Here is a 25,997-nt window from a genome sequence, read left to right as displayed (position 1 = left end):
ACAGAGAGATTTGGGAAATAAGTGAAAAAGGGGAGATAGTTTTTTAACAACGCGGGTCTTCTTTTTTTAATGTAAAAGTGATTTTTTGCGACCACTAAACCATCCGTCGCAAAAAAATAAACGCAAAAAATCATATTTCTAGTAGTGATACAAACATAAATTTTATATAAAATTTTCAAATACAATGATATAACTTAATGGTGACACTTCACTTTAAAATAAAACACTCATAAGCATGATTTGTATTTATAACAATATCACTATCACAACATTTTTATATATATTTTTTATATAAATTTTTATATATGAATAGAGTTTTTTATTTTTATTTTTACCATCATTTTTTCTTATCGTCTATTTACCCACGTTTATTACAGTATTACCAAACACCATCGTTCACATTTATTATAGTATTACTGAATTTTTATATTTTTTATATGAGCAATGATTCATACCCCCTTAAAAGTCCCACCCCTACCACCCCACACACACATGGTGGTTGGGGATTGGGAGATCAAAAAAAAAAAAAACAAAACAAAACAAAAAGTTAGCCAATCAAATACAAAGCGGGTCTCAACCTTTATTGTTTTTATATTTTGTATTTGGTAAATTTAAAAAAAAAAATCACAAAATATTATACTTTTTAAATATATCTAGATTAAGTGTATTTAAAAAATAAAAGAAATAAAAATTACTTAAAATATTAAACAAATCAAAAAAAAATAAAAAATTTTAATTTTTTGTGTAAGGTAAATTAAAAAAAATAATAATTATTTCTTTTAAAATAAAATAAATAAAATATTAAGACAATGAGAGAACTTGATAAAAAGTCAACTTTTTAACTTTTTATCAAATCCTTCCAAACAAATCACAAAAAAAATAAAAATTCAATTTTTTACTAACTTCTTAAAACACCTAATTATCTTATATATATAAAGTTTAAAAAATAAATATGCCACTTTAACCTCAATTTAACCTCATAAGAGACTGATGTAAATTGCCCATCTTTTAATATTAGGAGCAGCACGATGATAATCAACGGGCTGCCCAAACGTATATTAGAAAAGAGGCAAGGGGGAGAGAGAGAGAGAGAGAGAGATGATAGACGTTGGATAATTCAAAAATTTGAAAAGTCCGTATCGGAGTCGAAGTACGAGTTGGATGGAAATAGAGGGCGAAGATGGTTCCAAAACCAAGTTGAAGCAGGGGTTTAAGAGAGAGATGGGAAGAGGTTTAGGGTTTACTAGGAAGGACCGAACCGTTTCTCGTCGTCACGTCTGGTTCGAACTTCAAGGCGATAATGAGAAGCAAACAACACATAATCCAAATTCCAAATCCATGGTTTATTTCCAAGTCATTGGTAAGAACCCCATCTGGGTATACAACACCTCAATTGATGAAATTAGGGTTTTTAGGAGGTTGGAGGGAGGTGAAATGGAAGGCGGTGATATGTTTTGTGTTTCTGCGAAGCAACCCCTTTGGTTTACCCTGAAAAGATTCCAAAATGAGAGTGATTTAAAGAGTGAGTTTGGGAATGAGAATGAATTGTTACAGAGTAGCTGTGGTTTGACTAGTGTTGATGATTTAGAGATCGATTCCATTGATGTTTCTGATATAGACCCAGTAAAAGGTTTGCTTCCTAAGTCCTTTCCTTTCACAATATATATGTATACATATCAGTGTTAGAAACTCATTCGCATTATTAGTGTTAGAAACTTATTTTAATGGACAATTTCGGTATTATAAATAATATATAACCAATCAGCATGCACTGAGATTTTTGGTGAGAAATAAAATTTATAAAGTTAGAGAGTTCTCTTTCGCTCCATTTTATCATCATTTCTCTCTTATAAACCAAATATGGGGAAAGAGTTTTATGTCTCTTCATTTATTGAAAGTGTTACGTTTCATTTGGATAATGGATTTAGATAGGGATTTGAAAGGGAAATGGAGAAAAATTTAACTTATACTTCTTTCACATTGTCCTTCCTTTTCCCATTCTTTTTCCAAATCCTTTAGCTTATGTTCGGTTCATAAATTTGGAGAGGGATTTGGAAAGGAAAAAGGAAAGAAAAACGAAAAAGATGTGTGAAACGTAGGTGGAATTCCTTTCCAAAGTTATATTTCATTCACATTTTACTTACCTAGTCCTTTAGGTTATATTTGGTTTATGGATTTGGGAAGAGATTTGGAAAGGGAAAGGAAAAGATGTGTGAAACGAAGGTGAAATCCCTTTCCAAAGTTATATTTCATTCACATTTCATTTACCTTTTCCCTTTCCCTTCCCAAATCCCTCCTCAAATCCATGAACAAAATACAACCTTATAGAAATTTTGTTTAGGGGAAAACGAAGCAAGGGGAAAACCTCGCCTTTTGCTAGAAATGGCTACATTAAGATGGTTTAGCCCGGCAGATGGTTATGCCTTACTTGTTACTAGGCATTGGTATAACCTCATTTCCCCATGTATGTGTGTGTAAAAAAATGAATTTATAGTAGGCTGGCTGGTTTTTGTGAAAAGCAACTTGAATTGAATTTTAGAACGATTTAGTGAAAACTAATTGCTTGAATCTGTAACTTTGCTTTTGTCTGATTCTTTTATGGGTTGGTCCTGTTCTAGTGTCCTGCTTTCCCAATGCTTTAACAGGCCTTTTTGTTAGAACAAGTTTCTTCTTTTCAGTCCTTTACAATTCCATTCTTATCCTCTTATGTTTTGTGCTGTGGCTGTTTGATATTTGTTACTGGTAATAAGTTCATATCGGCCCTGTTTGGTAGAGCTGTGGGAAAGTGCTTATAGCTTATGCCTAAACAGCTTATAGCTTATAACTATGAACATAAGCTGATTTCTGACTTATAAATTAAGCATCTCCAGCCCCACTCAAAGAATAAGTTGATTTCTGACTTCCAAAAAGTTATAAGTTATAAGTTAAACCAAACACATCAAAATAGCTTAAATTAAGCTGAAAGCTGAAATAAGCTGCTTTTAAGTTCTGCCAAACAGGCACATCATCATGTTAGCATCAGTTCCAATCTCAGGTTACATAAATCGTCATCTATGTTAGCATTCAGAATTCAATAATCTCTTTCAAATGTATTTATTACTCTTTGCTTTCCAATTTTTGCTCCTTACAAACTTCACCTACCCTGACATTCTTTCTTTGTTTTGGCCACAAATATTAATGTAGTCACTTATCTGTATTAGCCTCTCAGGCTCATTTTACGGGGAAACTCTCTCTTCCATTTATTCTCCCTCAAGGACTATTCAAATAAGACAATAGCAATGAACTGTATTTATTGGCCTGTCATGCTACTAACTCAAAAAATATTTGATTAGGCCTTTTTGGACTCATTCTAGATCCATTAGCATCCAATTCATTGGCCGTCTGCTTAATTGTTTCACACTGGCTTCTATTTTATGCCACTTGTTCCTGATATTATTATTTTTGTATATGGACAAACCATCTGGTGTGTTACTTTTGCAAAACTCTATCTTGTGTCATGATTCATATATAGATAGCACATTCCTGTTGCTATAAATTCTCTTGTGTGGAGAAATTTTTAGTAATCGGTATTTACATCTATATATTTGTAATTCACATTTATGAACTGAAATTTTATATGTAGTTTCATAATGGCACAATGATGTTGCCTTTCTTTATCAAGTATCTGTTTTGGAATTGCAGAGTTTGGTTTTCTTGTAATGGGCCATGAGTTTGACCGCTACCCCAAGCAAATGATTCGGCATGCCAAGACTTGGGAATGGTTCCTTGAGCAACCTAATGAAGACAGTGAGGATGAAGTTTCTGACAGCAAAGGGAATAAAGGTGTAAGGAGAAAAAGGAAAAAATCTGAAGGCAATGATGATGATGAGTGGAGAGGTGAGAGGGAAGATGATAAGGAATTAATTACAAAATTAAGAAAGGTGCAGAGACCCAAGTACTCTACTAGATCGAAGGACCATGACAAACCCACTAAGGACACAAGAATTAATATACATTCTGTCCAAAAGAAAACTATCGGTGCAAATGAAGAAGACGAGGAAGAAGAAGATGATGATACGCTTGGAGGGTTTATAGTAAAAGATGATGATTTGAAGGAAGAGGAAGAGGAAGAAGAAGAAGAAGTTGATGAGGAAGACGAAGATTACGGTGAAGGCGATGATGAAGAATAAATAGAAGATTGGGAAGGATAGAGAAATGTTGCTGGTCATGTTTGAGATTGTTGACAGATGTAAGTACCAGGTGAGGGTATGGTTTTACTATAAAATCTTGTAGTCATTTTTGTGTTTCTTGTTTTAAATATCATGTACTGTACCATACCTTAATTTGCATCTTTCCCTAGCTCATTTTCAATGAATTTTCTTTTTTCCTACACTATATGGCATTCTTTTCTTTTGAACTCAATTATATGAAAATATTGCAAATAAGTTGACATACAGCACAAATTTTGGCTGTCTCTCATGTTTTGGTTCTTTGCTAGGGCTTCTGGTTTTACAGTGTATTTATCATCTTTTTGTGTGCTCGCTTTTGGTTCTTGTTTTCTCTTTTGAATATTATCTTTGGGGGGGCGGGGCATTCATTTTTTGTATGCTGTCCGTTTCATTTGCCTAGAGAAACAGCAAAAATTGTGTGTCGTGTTTTTTTTTTTTTTTATTTGTGAATTTTGTTATACTCTACTTTCCCATCAAATATGATGTTATGGTCAAGAATTTGTCTAAGTTGATAGAACAGGGTGATTGGTGCGTTTCATAGAGACTTCCAGTTTCATACAAAAGGTGAAGCGTACATTGATGTTTGTTCTTGTTATTTGTATTGTTGAACAAATTACAGACAAGATTTGAACTTTTGAATATTGATACAAGATGTTTAATTGGACGAATAACGTAAAGACAAACTAAGAATGTTCAGCAAGTTATGGCTATCTAAGTTCTACATTTTTTGGAAATAAATATCTTAGTTTTGGACCATTTTGAAGCTGTTGTAACTTCTTGAACCTATTGATTTCTTGGCAGATTTTCACCCTTACAAACTTGTTTAGGAAAATACTCACCTATGAATCTGGTAACTTTTATTTGATTTTGGCAGAGATATATTTGTTTTCGAATAAGATTGTCTTTGTGAATTTCTTTACACTACGCTGGTTTCAGCGGAAGACATTTTCCAACAAATGTATATCAGAGAAAATGTTTTCCTACGTTTGGTTGTGTCCTGGTGGTGGTGGTAGAGGTGTGGCAGAGGTGGAGGGGGGAGGTGGTGTTAGCGGCCTGGTGGTGGTTGTGCAGTGGCATTGGCTAGGCATTACTCCAAAAAATGGAAAACAATTTTTGTCCAAATAGATTTTATTTTTATTGACTATGAAAAATGTTTTATATTAACTTTTGTTTTTGTTGTATCAAACACCAAAAAATGCAGAAAATATTTTCCCAAACAAAAAAAGCATTAATTTAATTGAGAATGGCTCTATTTTTTAACAGCTAAAAAAATCATTTTTTTTCAAATTTTTTTGGGGCAAATTTTACTTTATCTCTTGTGCTTTGAGCCATGTACAGTTTACCTCCTAACATTTGGAAATAATCAAATAACCCCCTATGATTTATGGACTGAAGTGTACCGTTAGGCCCATTAACGATTTAATGAAAAAGACTAAAATATCTATGTATTTTCGTTATTTGTTTGAAAGGTAAAGTGCATTTTAACTCCTGCACTTATTCTATGTGTAATTTATCCCATTAAAATTTGAATATGAGCATATAACTCCCTTAATCTGTTAGTGTTTCACACTTACTGTTAAGTTTGACGGAATGTTTAATGATGCACTTCAGTCCATAAGCCACAAGGAAGTTATGTGGTCATTTTTAAGCATTAGGAGGATAAAGCACTCATGACCAAAACTACAAGGCGGTAAAGTGAAATTTCCCTCCCCTCCTTTTTCTTTTTATTTTTTTATTTTAAATTTGCATCAATTTTTTACTTTGTTTTTGAAGTCTTACTACAAGAAAAAGCAGATTTCGCGACTAAAAATAGATTTTTCGTCCCTGAAAGTAGTAGAATTGGCGACTAAAATTCAATTAGTCGACAAAAGTGAACACTTTTGGCAACTAAAACAGTTTAGTAGCCGAATGTAGGGGTTTTAGCGACTAAAAGTCAGTTTACTCGCCGAATGTAGGGGTTTTAGCGACTAAAAAAATTTTAGTAGCCAAAAGTATACGTTTTGGCGACTAAAAAATAGTTTGGTCGCCGATTATACGTGTTTTACCGACAAAAATCAATTTCGTAGCCAAAAGTGAAGCTTTTTGGCTACTACAAAAAATTTAGTAGCTAAAAGTCAAGAATTGCCGACTAAAATGCAGTTTAGTCGCCCAAAGTAGAGGTTTTGGCGACTAAAATTCAGTTTAGTCGCCAAAAGTGCTATCCTATTTTTTTTAGTGACAAAACAGAAATTAGTAGCCAAAAAATATAGAATTCGCGACTAAAATTCAGATTTAGTCGCCAAAAGTGCTATCCTATTTTTTTTAGTAAATAATTTATTTTTTACATAAAATATATTAAATAAAAATAATTATTTATATATATATAATTTTGTATTAATACCGGTCAATATAGTATATAAATAATATATGTTGCATTAATATTTATGTGATGTTGTAGTGGCGTAGTGGGGAGAGAGTGTTGGTAAAGGTTGAGAATGTTGGGAGGTTGGTGGTTTGAAACTTGGGAACAACAGAGGCAATTTTTTTTTTTTTTTTTTTTTTTTTTTTTTTTTTTCTGAAAAATGCTTTTGGCGACTAAAGTCTGTGATCGCCGAAAGATTGGCTATTGGCGACGAAAAGTTTAGTCGGAAAATGTATAAATAAATAAAAAAAAATTCACTATTGGCGATTAAAAGTTTAGTCGCTAAATGTATAATTTCCAAAAATGGAATTGACTATTGGCGACAAATTCTTTAGTCGCTGAAGACCTATATATTGCCGACTAACAGTTTTTTAGTCGCCAAAGGTATTCGCGATCATGCATTCGCGACAAAATTGGCGACTAAAATATTTAATCGGGGAAAGTGAAAATTCGACATTTGGCGACTAAAAAAGGACTTTTGGTGACTAAAAATTTAGTCGCCAAATGTGTGTTTTCTTGTAGTGTCTGTTTGATCTAGGTGGTTCAAAAAATAAGCATATGGCTCTATTTGGCAATAGCTAAGAAAATCATTTTTTGTTTTTTAGTGATTTTTTTAAAATTTGTCATTTTTAAAAAAAATAAATTTTCAAGTTTGTATAGTCTAGAAGGATCTAAAAAATAATTTTTTTTTTATAAAAAATTACTAAAGACAAAAAAAAAATGTCTTCGTCTTTTTTTTTTTTAAATCTTTAGTGGATTTATTTTTTTATTTTTATTTTTTTTTACTTTTAAGGTCTGTCTAGTCTAGTAAAATTTAAAAGTGTAAATTGAGAAATTGCAAACACTAAAGGTGAACATGTAGGCTTGTGGGCGTGTCAGGACTTGTGAACCTACTCCAAGGTATAGGAATATTTGAATATTTCTGACTTCTAACACAGAGAAATAAAAGTGTGTGGCTCAGAGGAACCGCCACTTGTTCGGATCTTGTCCCGATGAAGAGCACTTTTATCAAATTTGCTAGGTGCAAAAGTACAACTGAATTAGAATTGACCTTGCATTGATTGAAAATGAAGTACAATTGATTAATCTAAGACTAATTTGGATAAACAACTAATTGCTGGAATTGATGCGAGACCCCTAACTTTTGTAATTCCTTCAAAGCCTTACTTTTGAGTTATTTCAATGAAAACTCTCAATTCCTCGTTTATTTGCAATTGTAACCTCGAAATCGAGAACTTGTCCCGATCGATACCGTGCATACCCTAATTGATCCTAGTAACTTAGTAATCACTTCTAATACCCTAATATTAATTAATTAACTCTCTAATTATAGATTGATCACTCAGAACCCTAGATTTAAGGTTCTCATTGTTTTCGTTCAATTGATCGTCTTTTAATTCGATGCGAAGAAAAACATAAACTGAATGGCTTTCCCTAACCCTAATTTAATTAAATTCTACACTTTAATAGATATTCTAATTCATAAATTAAGGCTTAGTCCTTATATAACGTTTCTGGTTTAGATCTGACCTATTTGATGTTTTGGGTTCGAGTTTCATTGTCTCATACAGTTGTTCATGTATTGTTTCCCTTTACTTCTCTTTGGGCTTGGCTACTGGGATGTGTTGGTGCTATTTGGAACAGGTTGGTAGCTTGTTTTCAAACTGTTGCTGTCCAGAATTCTGCTTCTTCGCTCGAGCGGCACTTCTTGTGCTCAAGTGGTCTTTGTGGACTTCTAGTACTTTTGTAGGTTTGCAGAGATACTGAGAATTGGCATTTTCTGCTCGAGCGATGGTCTTCTATCTGCAAAACTTCTAGGAGTTTGCATTCTTCGCTTGAGCGAAAGTTCCTGTGCTTGAGTAGTCCCATGTCTTTTGTGTCTTGACGCTTGAGTGACACTTTTTGCGTTCGAGCGATATGTATGTATATCAGTTCGCAAGGTCACTTTCTGAGTCACTTTTTCATCTCTCTCTCTCTCTCTCTCTCTCTCTCTCTCTTTCTCTCTCTCTGAACGTTCTAAAAACCCTAGATCTAAACTCTCTCTCTCTAAAACTCTACTTCTTTATAACAAATACACCTAGATCCGTTGAGTTCTTCACCCCGTGTCCCTTTGTTAAAAAGGTAGAGCACGTCATAGGCTTCCTTTTGATTCGAACAAAGTTAGGTTTTGGGCTTTGTTGAAGTTCCATCACTCTTTCTCTCGTCTTCTAAACTTGAGGTAGGGATTCTTCATACCTTCTATGAGTTTTTTAACTTAGTTATTTGAATTTCCAAATAATATTGTGATTTTAGGAATTTTTGAAACAAATCTAGGGTTCTGGATTAAAAATCAAAAGAGGGGTTTTTACAATAGATCCATGGAAATGTTTGTGGTGTTGGAAATAAAGTTGAGTGGTGATAATGTCACGACCCGTTCCGCCCCTAGTAGAATGGTGCCATGATAGCCAGTAATCCGAGATTACCAAAGGCCAACTTACAAAGTCACACGGAATCAGAGTATATATATGGGGTTTATATGTGCGGAAGAACAAATTTAAATCTAAATAGTCCACAAGAGCTATGCATAAGTCAAATGAAATGGCATACATCTTAACATGGTTTTACAACTTGAATACAAATAAAATATAGTACATATTACATCTTGATCAAAATGCTTCTCAAGCCGACATATACAAAAGAAATGAATTACAAAGATAAGAAGCATAATCTTCAAGAAGCTAACAAAACATGAATCCAAAACAACTTGCAAATAACATCTAGGCGTCACCGCCTTCTTGCTCGTCACCTACATATATATAAGAAGAGGGTGAGCTTGGATACTCAGTGAATGATATTAGTAATAAAGGTTTGAATGAATGATATTCAAGATCTTTATCAAAACAGTACATAGTATATCTTGTACAAAATCAAGGGATGAACCAAGTTCATCTATCAAGTCTTTCAAAGCTTCAAGGGATGCTTACTAGCATCAATATAATATAAGGGATGACATTCCTGACAAAACAAGGGAATAATCGACCCGAAATCGATTAGACAAACCCACACGTACAAGACCGTCGGTGGCAAGGGAGATATCTCAAACAAGGGTACTAGTTGCATTATAGTCCCCTAGCACTAAGGACTTTCCAAGAATGTCATCAAAACAAGATAGTACTTGATACAAAACTAGGAATAATCATTCATACTTGAACAAACAATTTTTCAAAACGAAACAAGCAAAGCTTTTATCAAAACATTAGAACATAGCTTTATTAAAAATACCACTCACATAGCTCTTCGGGTGTGGGGATTAAAGCAAGGATCCAAGACCTACAAATACATGGCAAAGTCCACTAAATGCATTTCAAGAAGACAAGAAGATATGCTCAAACATGGATATGAAATGCATTCTCAAAATAAGCTTTACATGAGTGCAAATGATCCTGGCATTTCTTTCAAAACTAAGTCAAGACAAAGCAAAACATGTGCTGGGAGTTAAAACACTGTTTTTCATCTCGGGAAAACATGCTGGGTACCAACTAGGTCTTGGCCGAGGTCCCACACCTCTCGGCTGAGGTATGGTCTCCTAGGCCTAGGTGCGCATATAAGATAAACTAAAGTGCAGGTGATCATGCAAGGTAGGCCAAGGTGAGATACGATGCTTGGCCTAAGTGTAATATCTAGGCAAGAGAGGGTCTCGGCAACCACACTTAGGCAAATGAAGTCTGGAAATCTGGGTTTTCTCTTGAAGAACATGAAGAACATGAATGCTAAAATCATAACTTCTTTATTCAAAATCTGAGATTTCATGATATGAGTTCAAAAGCATGGACCTGAGTACCCGTACTTAGAGATTTCATGAAAACAAACACAAAAACGTGGATCTTGATACAAACTTTCGGATCAAAACGTGGGTTTTTCTTGAAGAACACATGAACATCATTTTCTTTTTCTAAAACCAAACTTCAAATCAATGCATGGCTCATGAATCATGCTAGATCATGCAATGTGATTAGATCAATATAAAGAACAACAAGAGTAGATCAAGAATCTAACCTCAAAACACGGATCTAACGGTTCAAACTCTAAAGATCAAGCTTAGGATCTAGCTCTCTCACTCTAAACTTCTCTTCCTCTTCCTAGAGCTTCTCTCTCTACAATGCAAAAGGTATGATACAAAATGATATGGGTTCTCAGCTAGTACTTGACTTAACCCTTTGCTGGGACACGTGGCAACGCCGAATTGGATCTCCTCAAAAAGGTGACAGAATGACAAGACAAGAGTATGACAAAGTGTGTATAACAAGTAAGGTGGCGAGGGCACTCTAACAAGGTAATGATCTCGGATTAGGACATAGGCTTCGGCAAGAAGGTTTCGGTGATCTCGGCTAGGAAGGATAACACTTGGCCTAGCTGTGCCACACCTCGGTCTAGGTCATACTAGTCCCCGAATAAGATCGCTAGGTGCAAGGATCAAAGATGTTAGATGCCTAGATGATAACATCTCGGCCTAGATGATACACATCTCGGCCTAAGTGATGAACACCTCGACCTAGATGATGAGATCTCGGCCAATATGCCAAGGTGAAGGTGGAGGTCAACCAAAGTGGTTCCAAGATGGTCCTAGGCTACACACACTAAGCAAGTAACAAAGCATACAAGCAATAGTCAAGCATATCACATAAGCACAAAACAAGACAAGGACCTTTACTTTAGGCAAAACAAGTCAAAATCTACAAATGCAAGCTTAACAAAACAAAATCATGCAGATGCACATGAACATGGCTAAGACGAGGATGAGGGTCATTACAGATGAAATGGTTAATTTCGATACTTGGGATTGATATTGGAAGAAAAATAGGTTTTGCCCTAATAATGTCAAATGTTAATTTTATATAAATTATGGAATTGGTGTTGAGAATATGAAATTGGATTGGGTTTGATGATGATTGTGGAGTTGGTTATGTATTATCACTCACATTTCAAAAATTTGATAAGTGTATCTTTAATGAGATTTAAGTATCTGTTTAGAAATATCTATTTTGGGCTATCAGTGGAGGATAACTATGATTGTTGTAGAAATTACATGAGAACTAGGAGAATTAAAACTATTTTCTCATTCATTTACTTTGACCATTATCTCATATTTATACATTGGAAATGTTTATCGTTTTGAGAAAAATGGGTGAATCTAGGAAACATATATTGTCTCGTTGAAATAAGTTGGCCTGAGTGTCCACGGTGAAAGTCCTAAAAACTGCACGTATACATGGGTGCCGATCCCGTGGACGAAATATCCATAAAATGGCAATAATAGTGCTTGTATAGCCTACTTTTACATGGGTTTCGGTTCACAATTTCTCGCGGACGAAATTTTTGTGAAAAGTTGTATTTGTTTGAGATTCCCAAAGTATGATTTACTGTCCTGTTTTTTGTTGTAAAGGAAATGAATTATGATATTAACAAGGCATTGCATAGTTTTGGAAAGAGATATAAAATGTTTTGGCACAAGCATTGCATATGCATCCACCTTATAGCTTTGTTAAAATTCATGTACTGTGTTAGATTATTTATACTGGGCTTTGGCTCACCCTATGTGGGAAAACATTTCAGGTGCTGATGATATGCCTCCGCCAAGGCAATAGCTTGGGAAGACTCGGAGCAAGAGCTTCATTTTATTGATTTTTTTTGTATATGTTTTGTACAAGCCAAGGGCTTTTAATTGTATTGGACTTGAATTCCATTTTTGTTGTAACCAAGTGTTTTGGAAAGTTGTAAGCCTTTAGGACATTTATTATCTGTTTTATTCTCATATCTTATCTCTTGTTGTAACATATGCTATAGATTCAAGGTTAGACTTGTGAATGTATGTCTACACATGTTACCCTTTTGTACAAGTAATTGGGATTAATGGAAGATAACTATTTCATCGCATGTTATTCCGTAATTAATATTGTAGATGGTTGCGTACTGAGTTTGAATACTTTGGATACGTAGGAAGTGGTTCTTACCACAATGGGTTTATCTTACTTAATAGAGATGTTTGTATGCTTGGTATGCAATATGATAACATGCTTATGTGATTATATGTGTATGGGATTTAATTTCTAAGATATTGATGAGGTCTACGGGTTTCTAGAAGTCTTATTAGAAGGGCACCTGATCATTGCTATTTCTAATTAGAACTCTAACAATGCCGCGAGACGATCATTATCTAGGAAGGAAATCTGTATGTGTTTATGTGACTACGTACTTATGTGGAGTGAATTACTGTTGTCCATTTCCTTAGGACGCGAGTGAGTTAACTTTGGCACATTTGTAAATGTGCTAATCTCTTTTGTTACCTTCATTAGGATGTCACGACGTGAACGTGGTAATGATAGGTGTGGTAGGCCTAGACGACATAAGGTGTCATTATCGGATGAAATTTCGGCGCAAGAGGAAGGGGTTGGTCAGGCCAATGTAGTCGAACCAGTTGGTCAGCAGGCCATGGACACTTTGGCCCATGAAATGATCGGAGCTTTGCTGGAATCCATGGATATTCTCAGGTTTGAGAATCAAGTCCAGGCCCAAGTTGCGCCCTAGTTGTTGAAGCAAGGTCATCATTCTTGAAGAGGGAGTTCTTCCGGTCTAATCCGGATGAGTTTTTGAGTGATCCTAAGGAGCCACTGAAGGCGGATGAGTGGTTAGAACAAATGGTGAAGATGTTCGAGATGCTTGGCATCGAGGACGACGGTTTGAGAGTGATCTTGGCATCCTACCGGCTGAAGGGAGATACGGGTCAATGGTGGAAGTATGCACGTGAGCCCACTGGAGTGACTTAGGAGGCCTTTGTCAACGCCTTCCAAGACAATTTTTTACCTCTCACTGTTAGGGAGAAGTTAAGGGATCAGTTTCTAAAGCTCAAGTAGCTTAGTTTGCCAGTAGCCGAGTTTGAAGCAGCTTTCACTAGCCTCTCTAGATTTGCACCAGAACTCGTGACGACTGAGGAACGCCGTTGTATTGAGTTTGAGAAGAGATTGAGGACTAGGCCTCTTTTCAAAGTAGCAGAGTCAATGATTAGGGACTACAGACGCCTTGTGGAAGCGGTGACTCATCTTGAGACCGTAGTTCAGGCAGAAGAGGAGCAGATGAAGGGCTTCAGAAGGAGTCAGGAGGTTCAAGGGGAGAGCTAGGACCATAAGAGGCAGAGGGGTCTCGCCCCACAGCAGTCGTAGGCTACACAGCCTATATCCACCTTTCCTGTGCCGAGTTTGAGTTCAGGGAGAGCTAATCAGGGATGCTTTTCTTATTTTAAGTGTAGCCAGTTGGGTTACAAGTCTCTAGTTTGCCCGCAGAAAAGAGGAGGGCAATAGTTTGCACTGTCTGCTACTCGTTCTCAGAGCCAGAGTAAGGGGAGATGGTAGTCGCCTACCTGTTATCAGTGTGGGCAGTTAGGGCATGTGAAGAGGTTTTGCCCTCAGTCAAGTGGCACACCTAGTATGTCTAGGTTGAGGCAGACACAGAGCCACCAGCCTGTACAGTCAGCATAAGCCTCAAGAGCCAATTAGGGTGCATTTTCGACTCAGTCAGTGCATCAGACTTATGCTTCGAGGGGTGAGCAGGTGAAACAGAGACCTACAAGGTGTGTGTATATTGTTACCATGCCAGACTTAGTGTCAGCACCTTCAGTTGTGAGAGGTACTTTCTTGTTATGTGATTCTATTGTCAATGTGTTGATTGATACGGGTGCATCCCATTCTTTTATCTCTTCTGCATTTGCATCAACATTGGCGTTAGAAGTCACTCAGTTAACATCTCCACTCAGGGTAGAGTCTCCTGTGGGAAGTGAAGTTGTTTTGGACTAGGGGTGTCGGGGTTATGATGTAGAGGTTGTCGGTCGCCGACTTCTTTTTTCATTTGCATTGATTGACATGTCGAATTTTGACGCTATATTGTGTATGAACTGGTTTTCATCGTATCAAGCTATCATATATTGTTACCTTCAGAGGGTCACTGTATATACCTCGAGCGGTGATTGTTTTCATTTCATGGGGGACAGAGTCAATAGAGTCTTTTTTCCTGTGTGTAATCCTCGTGGTCGGGAGTGAGCTTAGTCTCCTTCTTGCTACATTCTTGGGTGTTAAGAGAGGTGCGGTCCAAGTTGAGTTACAAAGGGTAGTTTGTAAATACCCGGATGTCTTTCCCGAAGATCTCACTAGTTTACCACCTCACCGTGAGATTAAGTTTTCTATTGATTTAGTGCCTAACACAGCACCGTATAGGTTTGCACCTGCCAAATTGAGTGAGTTGAAGATTCAACTCCAGGAGTTGCTAGATAAGGGTTTTATCTACCCTCGTACCTCGCCTTAGGAAGCACCAGCTCTCTTTACCAAGAAGAAAGATGGTGCATTGTGACTTTGTATTGATTACCGGAAGTTGAATCGAGTAACTGTTAAGAACAAGTACCCATTGCCTTGTATAGATGACTTGTTTGATCAGTTGAAGGAGTCTTGTTGTTTCTCTAAGATAGACTTGAGATTGGGCTATCACCAGTTGAGGATAAGGGAAGAGGATATCTAAAAAATGACCTTCCGTACGCGGTATAACCATTACGAGTTCCTAGAGATGCCTTTTGGGTTAACTAACGCACCAGCCATATTTATGGATTTGATGAATCAGATTTTTCGTGAGTTCCTAAACTGTTTTGTGGTTGTTTTCGTTGATGACATCTTGATTTACTCACCCTCTAAGGAGGAACACGAGAAACACATGGAAGTTGTGCTTGAATTGCTTAGAGTCCACAAACTATATGCTAGGTTTGGAAGTGTGAGTTTTGGTTGAAAGAAGTGAAGTTCTTAGGCCATGTGGTTTCTGGGAAAGGAGTGACTATAGATTCATCTAAAATAGAAGCAGCACAAGATTGGAAATGACCTAAGAATGCCTTTAAGATCCATAGTTTCTTGGGGTTGGTTGGGTATTACCATCGTTTTGTGAAGGATTTCTCTAGATTAGCCTCATCGTTGACTAGACTGACGAGGAAAGAAATTAAGTTTATGTGGAGTAAGACTTGTAAGAAGTCATTTCAAGAGCTTAAGGTTAGACTTACCACTGCTCCAGTGTTAATTATTTGGGAGAGGAGTTTGAGCTATTCGATGTGTTATGATGTTTCACGAGAAGATTTGGGTTGTGTCTTGATGAGAAGCAAAGGTAGTAGCCTATGGCTCACGTCAGTTGACAACACATGAGAGGAACCATCTTACGCATGACTTAGAACTAGCAGCGTTGATCTTTGCTTTGAAAATTTGGAGGCATTACCTTTATGGTAAGAAGTTTGAGGTGTTTTCTGTTCATAAGAGTTTGAAATATCTATTCTCACAAAAAGATCTGAATTTGAGGCAAATGAGGTGGATGGAGTTCATAGATGACTATAATTTTGAGTTGCACTATCATCTGGGAAAGGCCAATATAGTGACCGATGCCTTGAGTAGGAAATCCATTAGCAATGTAGCTTGTATTGCCATCCGAGAATGGAAGATGTTGGGTGCTATTGGTGAGTTTGACTTGCATCTTGGCGAATTTGTTGGGTTGGCAGCTTTGTTTTCAGTAGTTACACAACCCACACTTGTGAGCCAAGTTATAGAAGCATAAAGGGGTGACATTAAGGTAAAAACCCTCTGAGAGAAAATATCTAGTGGGAAAGTAGAGAAGGGACTGAACGTGTATTTTTACTCGAGCGTTAGACACCTTGATCGTCTTTTCATGTTGGAGTCTTGCTGAGAGGAAGTACTTCAAAAGTTTCACCATTCACACCTTGCGGTGCACTCGAGAGACACAAAGATGTATTACGACCTTAGCCGCCAGTTTTGGTGGAAGGGAATGAAGAAGGTGCCTTACTTGTCAACAAGTGAAGACTGAGCATCAGAGGCCAGTGGGTTTATTGCAACCCTTGTCTATAGCCGAGTAGAAGTGGGAGCATATCATGATGGATTTTGTTATGGGTCTTCGGAGAACTCAACAAGGTAATGATGCCATATGGGTGGTAGTTGATCGGTTGACTAAGTCAGTGCATTTTGTACCAATGCGCACGAGTGACTCGGTAGACTATCTTGTCAATCTATATATTAGGGACATAGTTCGACTTCATGGGGTCCCTGTGACTATTTTTTTCTGATAGACATTCTCATTTTACGGCTCGATTACGGTAGAGCCTGCAGAATGCCTTGGGCACTAGGTTAACTTTCATACTACCTATCATCCTCAGACTGACGGGCAGTTAGAGGATACTATTCAGATCCTTAAGGATATGCTTCGAGGTTATGTCATTAACTTTAAGGGGTCATTGTAGCTTGCTTTTCATACTCCTTGGATACGGTAGTCCTACAATTCGAACTCCCGTGATTCTGAATCTTTTCACAAGTGCAATGTGAAATAGATTAAACAAATGAGAGTCTAAATCCGGCAAATTTAAGAAAATCCATTTATCACCAGAGAAGCCAAAAATGAACTGCATTGCCAGATTATAGAGTCGTCACCTAAATATTTTTAGAAAATTTAAGAAACCCATGACTCGTGCCAAAGGCCACTTGTTCGTCATAACTAAAGTGTCTCGGCTCGGGAACTTAGGTATGAGAGGGAAAGGTCATGAATTGGGCACCCCACTCACCCGATTGAAGATCAATCTTTACTAATCATGATGTGATTTTTATGTACATTATATGATCTTGTTCCGATTATTATGCTAACTTACTATGTGATGCACACAAGTATAGACTAAGTCATCCACTTTGGAATGCTTTGATTTTATGTTTGTTTGAAAAGAATTTTGAATATGCTACTTGAAAAAGTAAGCTCATTTTTACATTAATCAAATCATCCTAATTTAGGCGACATAGCCTTCATCCACAAGCATTCAAGAGGTATATCAAATAAGCACTTAGCCTCATGATAATATGCTTGATATAGCAATACAAACATACATGCAATATGCTAAAGTAAGAAATGCTTACCTAGTATTCAACTGAGGCAAGCTAAAATAAAAAAAATAGTTAGAAAAATGCATGTTCTAATATGCAAGTGACTAATGTAACACATACAAAATGCAACTACTAGGATTTGGCTTCTTAACATGGCATATGGATTAATTCAAGGCATACGATATGTAACGCCCTCAAATTAAAGCATATGACAATCATGCATAAGATCCATATACAAAATAGAAAAGTTACATTTCATTTATCAGAGTTTCCTTTACAAAAGATATCACATGCATTACATTTTCATTGACGTTTATCCTGAAACTATAGCATGTAATTCTAACTCCAAGTAACAAAGTAAATGCCCTAAGGGCTTACATCTTTTCCAAGCTATCACTTGGTTATAGCAAAAGAAGAGTTCTAACTCTTTTACATATAAAACCCTCGGCTTGAGTTTACGTTCAACATCAAAAATAAATCATCAAAATAGAGCCTTCAATTCCTAAACCTCCCAAGTTAAGATCTTGGAGGCGGCATCTCACCTGTACCTGAAAAATAGTGTCCCAAGTAGGGTAAGCCAAAGCCCAGTAGAGATATGTTAAACCAAATATGAGAAGTAACTAAAATATTAGCATTCGATAAATGGTTAACACTTATAAACCAACTTATGCCATTTCCATAACCAACCTATCAACACTTACATCATATTTGATTCAATCAATTCATTGATACAACTCAATATTTTTCCAAACAGTTTAAAAATGAGACTACAACTCATGTATCAACACTTCAATAACAAACATCATTCAACACTTCATTTCCTTGCCATTTTATAGAACTACGTTCGAGGGAACCGGCACCCAAATATATATATGATTTCGGAACTTTCACCCAGGACACTTCGGCCAACTTAATTCTCAATGGAGTCCATCCCTTATCTCCTCCCAAACAATGGAGTACATCCCCTATCTCCTCCCAAACAATATACATATGCAATGTATTTAACACGTCGTCATATACAATGACCAATTAAATCACATATTTAATGTTAACATCCAATCGTCATATTCAATGACATATTCCAATTGATTAGTTTCAATTTACCTAATCATCATGTAGTTTCTACAACAATCATGGCTATCCTCCACCAATAGTCCAAAACAAATATATCTAAACAGATAAATAAATTTCTCAATAGATAATTCATCACATTTTCCATAGGTTAGTGATTCATTGATCTAACTACACCATCTAATCACAACTTCCTCTAATTCCCTGATTCTCAAACCAATTTCATATTTCTACATTTATTTCACTATTTATACAAAATAGTTATTTATTTCAAATTAGGGCATTTTTCTCCATTTCCTAAATATTGCCCCTAAGGCCAAATTCCATCAATTATATATAAGAGAGCCCAAACCCAAGACTTTACATACACAATGAACCCAAAATTAGAAAACCCCTCTTTCATAATTTCAAACTCAATCCCAAACTTTACCCAAACTTCTCAAATCCCACCATTTATACAAAAAGACTAATATCTATGTTAAAACCCATATAAGAGAGTAGAATATCCCTACCTCAAATGGAGAAGCTCAAAGGAGAAAAAGAGAGAAACGCAAGATACTCCAAATCCACACTTTTTGGGATCAAAAGGAGGCCCGCACAATGCTCTACCCTTTTTACAAAGGAAGTAGGGTAGAAAACCTCTAGAACAAGGTGTATTTGTAGAGAGAGAGAGTATAGAGAGAGAGGTAGCCGGATCTAGGGTTTGGAGTGAAAAGGAGATGAAAAAGTGATGTAAAATCGCGCTGCTACGATCTGATATATAAGGAGCTTGCTCGAGCGAAGGACTTGTCACTCGAGCGACCAGACACAACAATAACCTCGCTCGAGCGAACATTGCGAAGCTTCAAGTCTAACCCAACGCAGATGCACGCTTGAGCGTAAGAGTTCTCGCTCGAGCGAAGGAACAGACAACACAGAGCTCGCTCGAGCGCAAGAAAGCTCGCTCGAGCGAAGAATGACATTTTTTAGGTCTAAAAGAGATGCAGACGCACGCTCGAGCTCAAGACTGCTCGCTCGAGCGAAGAGACACACGACACAAGGCTCGCTTGAGTGCAAGAAAGCTCGCTCAAGCGCAAGAAAGCTTGCTTAAGCGGAAACTGCGTCTGAAAAAGTAACCTGAAGACCCACAATACTCGCTCGAGTGCATAAACCCTCGCTCGAGCGAAGAAGCAAACACCCAAGGCTCGCTCGAGCGCAAAAAACCTCGCTCGAGCGAAGAGACCAAAACCTGGGCAGCAACCACCGCACCAACCCACAACCAACCTATTCCAAACTCGCCCAACACAACCCAAAACTCAAATACAAAGAATTAAAGGATGGAAATGAGATAAAGACAACGACAAACAACCACGGAACCCGAGTCTGGGACACAATAAAGGTAGGGGTAAAACCTGGACCGCTATACGATAGCATATGTATTCAAGCAAGAAATAATCAATGCTTATTAAAAGTGATGAGCCAAATTGTTATATATGTCAAAATGACAAGCCATGGTAATGATATGGGACCAAAAATATGATACTACATACAACCATCGTAAGCAAATAAATAAAAGGGAGAAAAAATGAGGGTTAAAAAACATGCACAATATTACAAGTTTGCCCTCATACGGGAGGGTCCGAATGAAAGTCTTAATTTAAACTAATTATTACAACACCAAAAATTAACTAAATTAACTAGCTATTATAAATTCTAATGAAGCTACTAATTAAGTACAACAAACTATTATTAAAGCATTAATTTAAATGACTACAGGAAGCGAAGCTTTACACGCGCACAAATGAGAATATCCTCCCGGAAACCTCTCTGTTTTGCTACCAGAATTTGCTTTGTTTGCAGTCAGAAAAATATTTTGTTTTTGCCTCAGTTTTTGCTCTATTCTACCACAAAAATGATATTGCCTACATAATAAAAGGTGGCAGGCCGCCTTGAGAAGTGGTCGGCCAGACAGAAAGATGGCCGGTCGGCCGGCCACTATTTTTAGGTTCTACCTTGTTGCCACAGAATTGAAACAAAGCAAAAACAGAGTGTTTCTAGGGGTTGTTTATCCTCTCTGCCTCTCCTTATCATGAAACTAATCAAGAGAAGAGTAGACTCGATTCACAAACCATCAATCGCCTCAAATTTGTTGCGTGAAAATCTATGAACCGATAGGATAAAAGATTAATAAATGGAAATAAAAGACCAGCAACACCTCCTCCCTATCATGGAGTTACCTCAAGGGAAGTGGTAGACATTGCTTCTTGAATCACAAAACATCACTACAGAGTATGTAATGATTTAAGACTCAACGGGTTCAATATAACGTCCGATTGCACCCAACTCAATTTTATTACCTTTTTTACCTCTTTTATTCCCATTTTATTAGCCTCTTGTATATTACATTTCCATTTTTTTTTTTATCATTTTTGTCCAAAAGCATAGATTACGTCCACTAAGTTCAAAAGTAATGAAGATAGCAAGCACGACTTAACTCGAGAAATGAACTTGTCAAGCCCTTGTATTTGGGGAAAATTACAAAGGAGGAATCAAACTCATTTACGAGCGATAAGGGATTCAGAGTCAAACCCAAAAAAGGGCAATAATGACTCTAAATCCAAAAACCCAAAAAAGGGCGATAATGACTCTAAATCCAAACTCGATAATAAGCTACAATGAAACCTTCCTTTATGATTTGCAAGGATCTAACTAAAAAGTTAGTGCCTTAGAAGTAAGGCACTGGCGATAAAGAGATGTGTTTAAATAAGGGATTGTGCTTAGCATGAGAGAGATGTAATGCCTTGGTAATGAACCTCCGAAAAGATTAAACCATTAAGCATGGAAAGTCTCTTTCTTATGCTTGAACAACAATCTTTTGTTAAATACAACTCTTTAATCAAAATGAACAAAGAATGGGGGGAGATTGCATAGATGATTATGTAAAGGTGATTACAAATGTGAAACTCTTTACGTGAAAAATAAGGAATGAAAAGCTATAACTCAAATGAATTAGTGTCTATGGCCTAAACAACCAAATCTATGAGGACTTACAATACCATAAGCATAGTATTCAAAGCATAAACTAAATAAACAATTAAAACAACCCCAAAACTAAGAAAAATAGTGCTAAAATCATTTTGGAAAGCTAGAAAAAGTAAGCAAAAATGGAAGAGAATAAGGCTAGTAAGCAAGCCTAAGGAAGGGTGGTCAAGCCCTCCACCTTTTGGACCTTTAAATCACATGTTTTAGCCTCTGAAAACTCTAAAAAACAATAGCTAAAAAGTAGGGAAATAAGTGGGAAGAATAAGGATATAAGATATGGAATAAGGTTCAAGAAAGGGTGGTTAACCCCTCTACCTTTGGTAAATTTTAAATCACAAGTTTGAACACTTAAATTCTATCCAAAATAGTACATAAACAGTAAGAAAAAGAGAAAGAAAGGGTAGTGTAAATTAGGGAGAAGATGGCAAAAGCTATACCTCTTGAAAAGAGGATATTCTTTGGTTTACAAACCACAAAACGATCATCCTCAAGAGCTGAAATTTTGGCTCATTATTCTCAGTAAGAAGCCTCAAAATTTTGGTTTAGAAAGTGTATGTATAGTGTATGTATATTTCAAGATAGAGAGGGAGAGTGTTTGGAAACTTTTTGGCTCTTGGTAAAATTTTCTAACCTAAAACCATCAGAGATGGTCAAGTATTTATAGAAAAACAGGTTCCCCTGTCAAAAATATCTGTATTAAGCCAGCTAGTGCAAGGCATGCACATAGGGGGACAGATGGTAGCAAAATATTTGTTGGCCGCTGGACATGGACATGGCTGGCCGGCCATGGAAAGGGCCGGACGACCCTTCAATAAAAATTGGCTTGCCAGCCACTTGTTGGCCAGCAGGCCTTTGAGTGGTTAGGCTAGAAAAAATTAGGTTTTGGTCCGAATGAGGTGCAAGGTTTTAGGTTCTAAAACTCAAAACCGAAGCTTTTTGTTGAAGAAATTGAACGATTTGTACACTGTATTATTTCATCATCGAATGTTCAACATGAGGTGCCCAAGTCTTAAGGGCGGTCAAAAATGGGGTGTCTACAATCGTGGAAAAGGCACTTATCCTAGTAGAGTTTGCCTATAATAACAGTTTCCAATCAAGTATTGGTATGACACCGTTTGAGACCTTGTACGGCTAGCCCTGTAGATCCCCTGTGTGTTGGGCCGAAGTGGGTGATGCACCCATGATAGGTCTTGAGTTGGTCTGGGAAATAACAGAGAAAGTTGCGCTTATTCGTAAAAGGTTGGTTACGGCTCAAAGTCGTCAGAAGAGCTATGCCGACCGTAAGAGGAGACCATTATCCTTTAAGGTGAGAGATCATGCATTTTTAAAGATATTACCTAAACGGGGTTTGATGAGGTCTTGAAAGAGTGAAAAGTTGTCTCCTAGGTTTATTAGGCCTTTTGAGATCCTAGAACAGATTGGGAAGGTAGCTTATCGTTTGGCCTTACAGTCATAGCTTTCAGGAGTTCATGACGTGCTTCATATCTGTATGCTTCAGAAGTATGAGCAAGATCTTTCACACGTGTTGGATTGAACTGAGTTAGAGGTGGATGAGGACGCCTCATATGAGGAGCGACCAGTTAGAGTTCTAGATACTCGAGACTAAGTCTTGCAAGGCAAGACGATTCCTTTGGTAAAGGTGTTGTGGTGACACCATGACGCTGAGGAGGCCACTTGGGAGCGTAAGGTGGAGGTCCGTAAGAAATATTTGGACCTATTTATTGATGTTTGAACATGTATTGAGAACTATGTTATGTTAATGTAATATAAACCTTGCATATGTTTTGGAAATGTGAATTGTATATTCAGTAATGAGAATATGTTTATCTTGTTAATCAGAATGGATGACCGGTGGATGGGTCATGGTGATGAGTTTGAATTACTATCATTGTTGTAATTGGTTTAATCATGGCTTTAATGTTTGGTAAAATTTTGGGGACGAAATTCCTTTGGGGGGGTTATAACATTTCTGGTTTATATCCAACCCATTTGATGTTTTGGATCTAGGTTTCATTGTCTTATACAGTTGTTCATGTCTTGTTTCCCCTTACTTCTCTTTGGGTTTGGCTATTGGGATGTGTTGGTGGCATTTGAAACAGGTTGGTGGCTTGTTTTCAAACTGTTGCTATCCAGAATTCTGCTTCTTCACTCAAGCGGCACTTCTTGCGCTCGAGCAGTCTTTGTGAACTTCCAGTACTTTTGCAGGTCTGAAGAGATATTGGGAGTTGGCATTTTCCGCTCGAGCGGTCTTTCTTGTGCTCAAGCGGTGTTGGCTCAAGCAATATTTGTTGAGCTCAAGTGGTGGTCTACTGTTTGCAAAACTTGTGGGAGTTTGTATTCTTCGCTCGAGCGAAAGTTCCTATGCTTGAGCAGTCCCATGTTTTTTTGTGTCTTGAAGCTCGAGCGACACTTCTTGCGCTCAAGCGATCTATGCGTATATCAGTTCACAAGGTCACTTTTCTGAGTCACTTTTTAATTTCTCTCTCTCTAAACTTTCTACACACTCTCTCTTTCTCTCTCTAAAACTCTACTTCTCTCTACAAATACACCTAAATCTGTCGAGTTCTTCACCCATGTCCCTTTGTTAAAAAGGTAGAGCATGTCGTGGGCTTCCTTTTGATCCGAACAAAGTTGGGTTTTGGGCATTGTTGAAGTTCCATCACTCTTTCTCTCGTCTTCCAAACTTGAGGTAGGGATTATTCGCACCTTCTATGAGTTTTAACCTAGTTATTTGCTATTTCTAAACAATATTGTGATTTTGGGGATTTGTGAAACAAATCTAGGATTTTGGGTTAAAGATCAAAAGAGGGGTTTTTACAATAGTTCCATGGAAATAAAGTTGAGTGGTGATAAAATGGTTGATTTCGGTACTTGGGATTGATATTGGAAGAAAAAAAGATTTTTCCCTAATAATGTCAAATGTTGATTTTATATAAATTGTGGAATTGGTGTTAGAAATACGAAATTAGATTGGGTTTAATGAGGATGGTGGAGTTGGTTATGCATTATCACTCACATTTCGAAAATTTGATAAGTGTATCTTTAATGAGATTTAAGTATCTGTTTAGAAATATCTATTTTGGACTATCAGTAGATGATAACTATGATTGTTGTAAAAATTAAATGAGAACTAGGGGAATTGAAACTATTTTCTCATTCATTTGCATTAACCATTATCTCACATTTATAAATTGGAAATGTTTATCGTTTTGAGAAAAATGAGTGAATCTGGGAAACATGTATTGTGTCGTTGAAATAAGTTGGTCTGAGTGTCTATAGTGAAAATCCTAAAAACAACACGTATACATGGGTGCCGATCCTTGCTTGTATAGCCTACATTTACATGGGTGTCGGTTCACGGTTTCCTGTAGACAAAATTTTTGTGAAAGGTTGTATTTGTTTGAGATTCCCAGAGTGTGATTTACTGTCCTGTTTTCTATTGTAAAGGAAATGAATTATGCTATTAACATGGCATTGCATTGTTTTGGAAAGAGATATAAAATGTTTTGGCATAAACATTGCATATGCATCCACCTTATAGCTTTGTTAAGATTCATGTACTGTGTTGGATTATTTCTACTGGGCTTTGGCTCACCCTATGTGGGAAAACATTTCAGGTGCTGATGATATGCTTCCGCCAAGTCAATAGCTTGGGAGGACTTGGAGCAAGAGCTTCATTTTGTTGATTTTTTTGGTATATGTTTTGTATAGGCCAAGGGCCTTTAACTGTATTGGACTTGAATTCCACTTTTGTTATAACCAAGTACTATCTTAGAAAGTTGTAAGCTTTTAGGGCATTTGTTATATGTTTTATTCTCATATCTTATCTCTTATTGTAACATATGTTATAGATTCAGGGTTAGACTTGTGAATGTATATTTGCACATGTTACTCTTTTGTACAAGTAATGGAAGATAACTATTTCATTGCTTGTTGTTACGTAATTAATATTGTGGATGGTTTATTGTAATCATCTCAGGGTGTTACACCTCACATCTTATTTGATTTACACTTAGAGCCCAAAATCAAGTACCCTTATATATATATATATATATATATTTGTACATTTGTTCTAATTTAATCTTTTTGTACACAAAATCTACAATGTATATATCAATTTGTACACAAAACTATTTGAAGAAATCTCCTCAAATCCAAGAATCATGGCCGGCCACCTCTAGGGTGTAAACAGGTAAGGTACTTTTGAAGACAAATTGCATGAAATTAGGGAGAACTTGACTAAGTATCATGAGCCATGGGATGTGTTTGTACTAAGACTTTCAATCTAGTTCCATCTTGATTAAATCCATAACTAGATCATGTTTAACTTTTAATTAGGCCACTTAATCAACCCTCATTCCA

The 25,997-nt window shown here is 36.7% G+C and overlaps 1 protein-coding gene across 2 annotated transcripts; it reads left to right on the top strand.

Moving 5' to 3' along the window:
* The first annotated feature begins 979 nt into the window (after positions 1-979).
* LOC114317085 (SMAD/FHA domain-containing protein) lies at positions 980-25,574 on the top strand. Of its 2 annotated transcripts, XR_014366756.1 has the most exons (3): positions 980-1,630; positions 3,682-4,239; positions 25,253-25,574. XR_014366756.1 is itself a non-coding variant. In XM_028263781.2 (2 exons), the coding sequence occupies exons 1-2, from the start codon at positions 1,162-1,164 to the stop codon at positions 4,167-4,169; spliced, it is 957 nt and encodes a 318-aa protein (XP_028119582.2). In that variant the 5' UTR covers positions 980-1,161; the 3' UTR covers positions 4,170-4,369. The 2 variants fall into 2 exon arrangements, 1 of the variants encoding a protein (XP_028119582.2); XM_028263781.2 differs by lacking the exon at positions 25,253-25,574 and having other exon boundaries at positions 3,682-4,369.
* The last annotated feature ends 423 nt before the right edge of the window (positions 25,575-25,997 follow it).

The sequence above is a fragment of the Camellia sinensis genome, chromosome 4 (genome assembly GCF_055761805.1).
Source record: "Camellia sinensis isolate YWXY chromosome 4, ASM5576180v1, whole genome shotgun sequence".
Taxonomy (NCBI): domain Eukaryota; kingdom Viridiplantae; phylum Streptophyta; class Magnoliopsida; order Ericales; family Theaceae; genus Camellia; species Camellia sinensis.
This window is presented reverse-complemented; position numbering and strand designations above follow the sequence as displayed.

What these genes read in the sequence shown, in the direction of transcription:
- LOC114317085 (XM_028263781.2), top strand. Translation starts at nt 1,162, where the DNA reads ATGGAAATAGAGGGCGAAGATGGTTCCAAAACCAAGTTGAAGCAGGGG. An exon ending in TGATATAGACCCAGTAAAAG is followed by an intron (nt 1,631 to 3,681) that starts GTTTGCTTCCTA and finishes TTGGAATTGCAG; the next exon opens with AGTTTGGTTTTCTTGTAATG.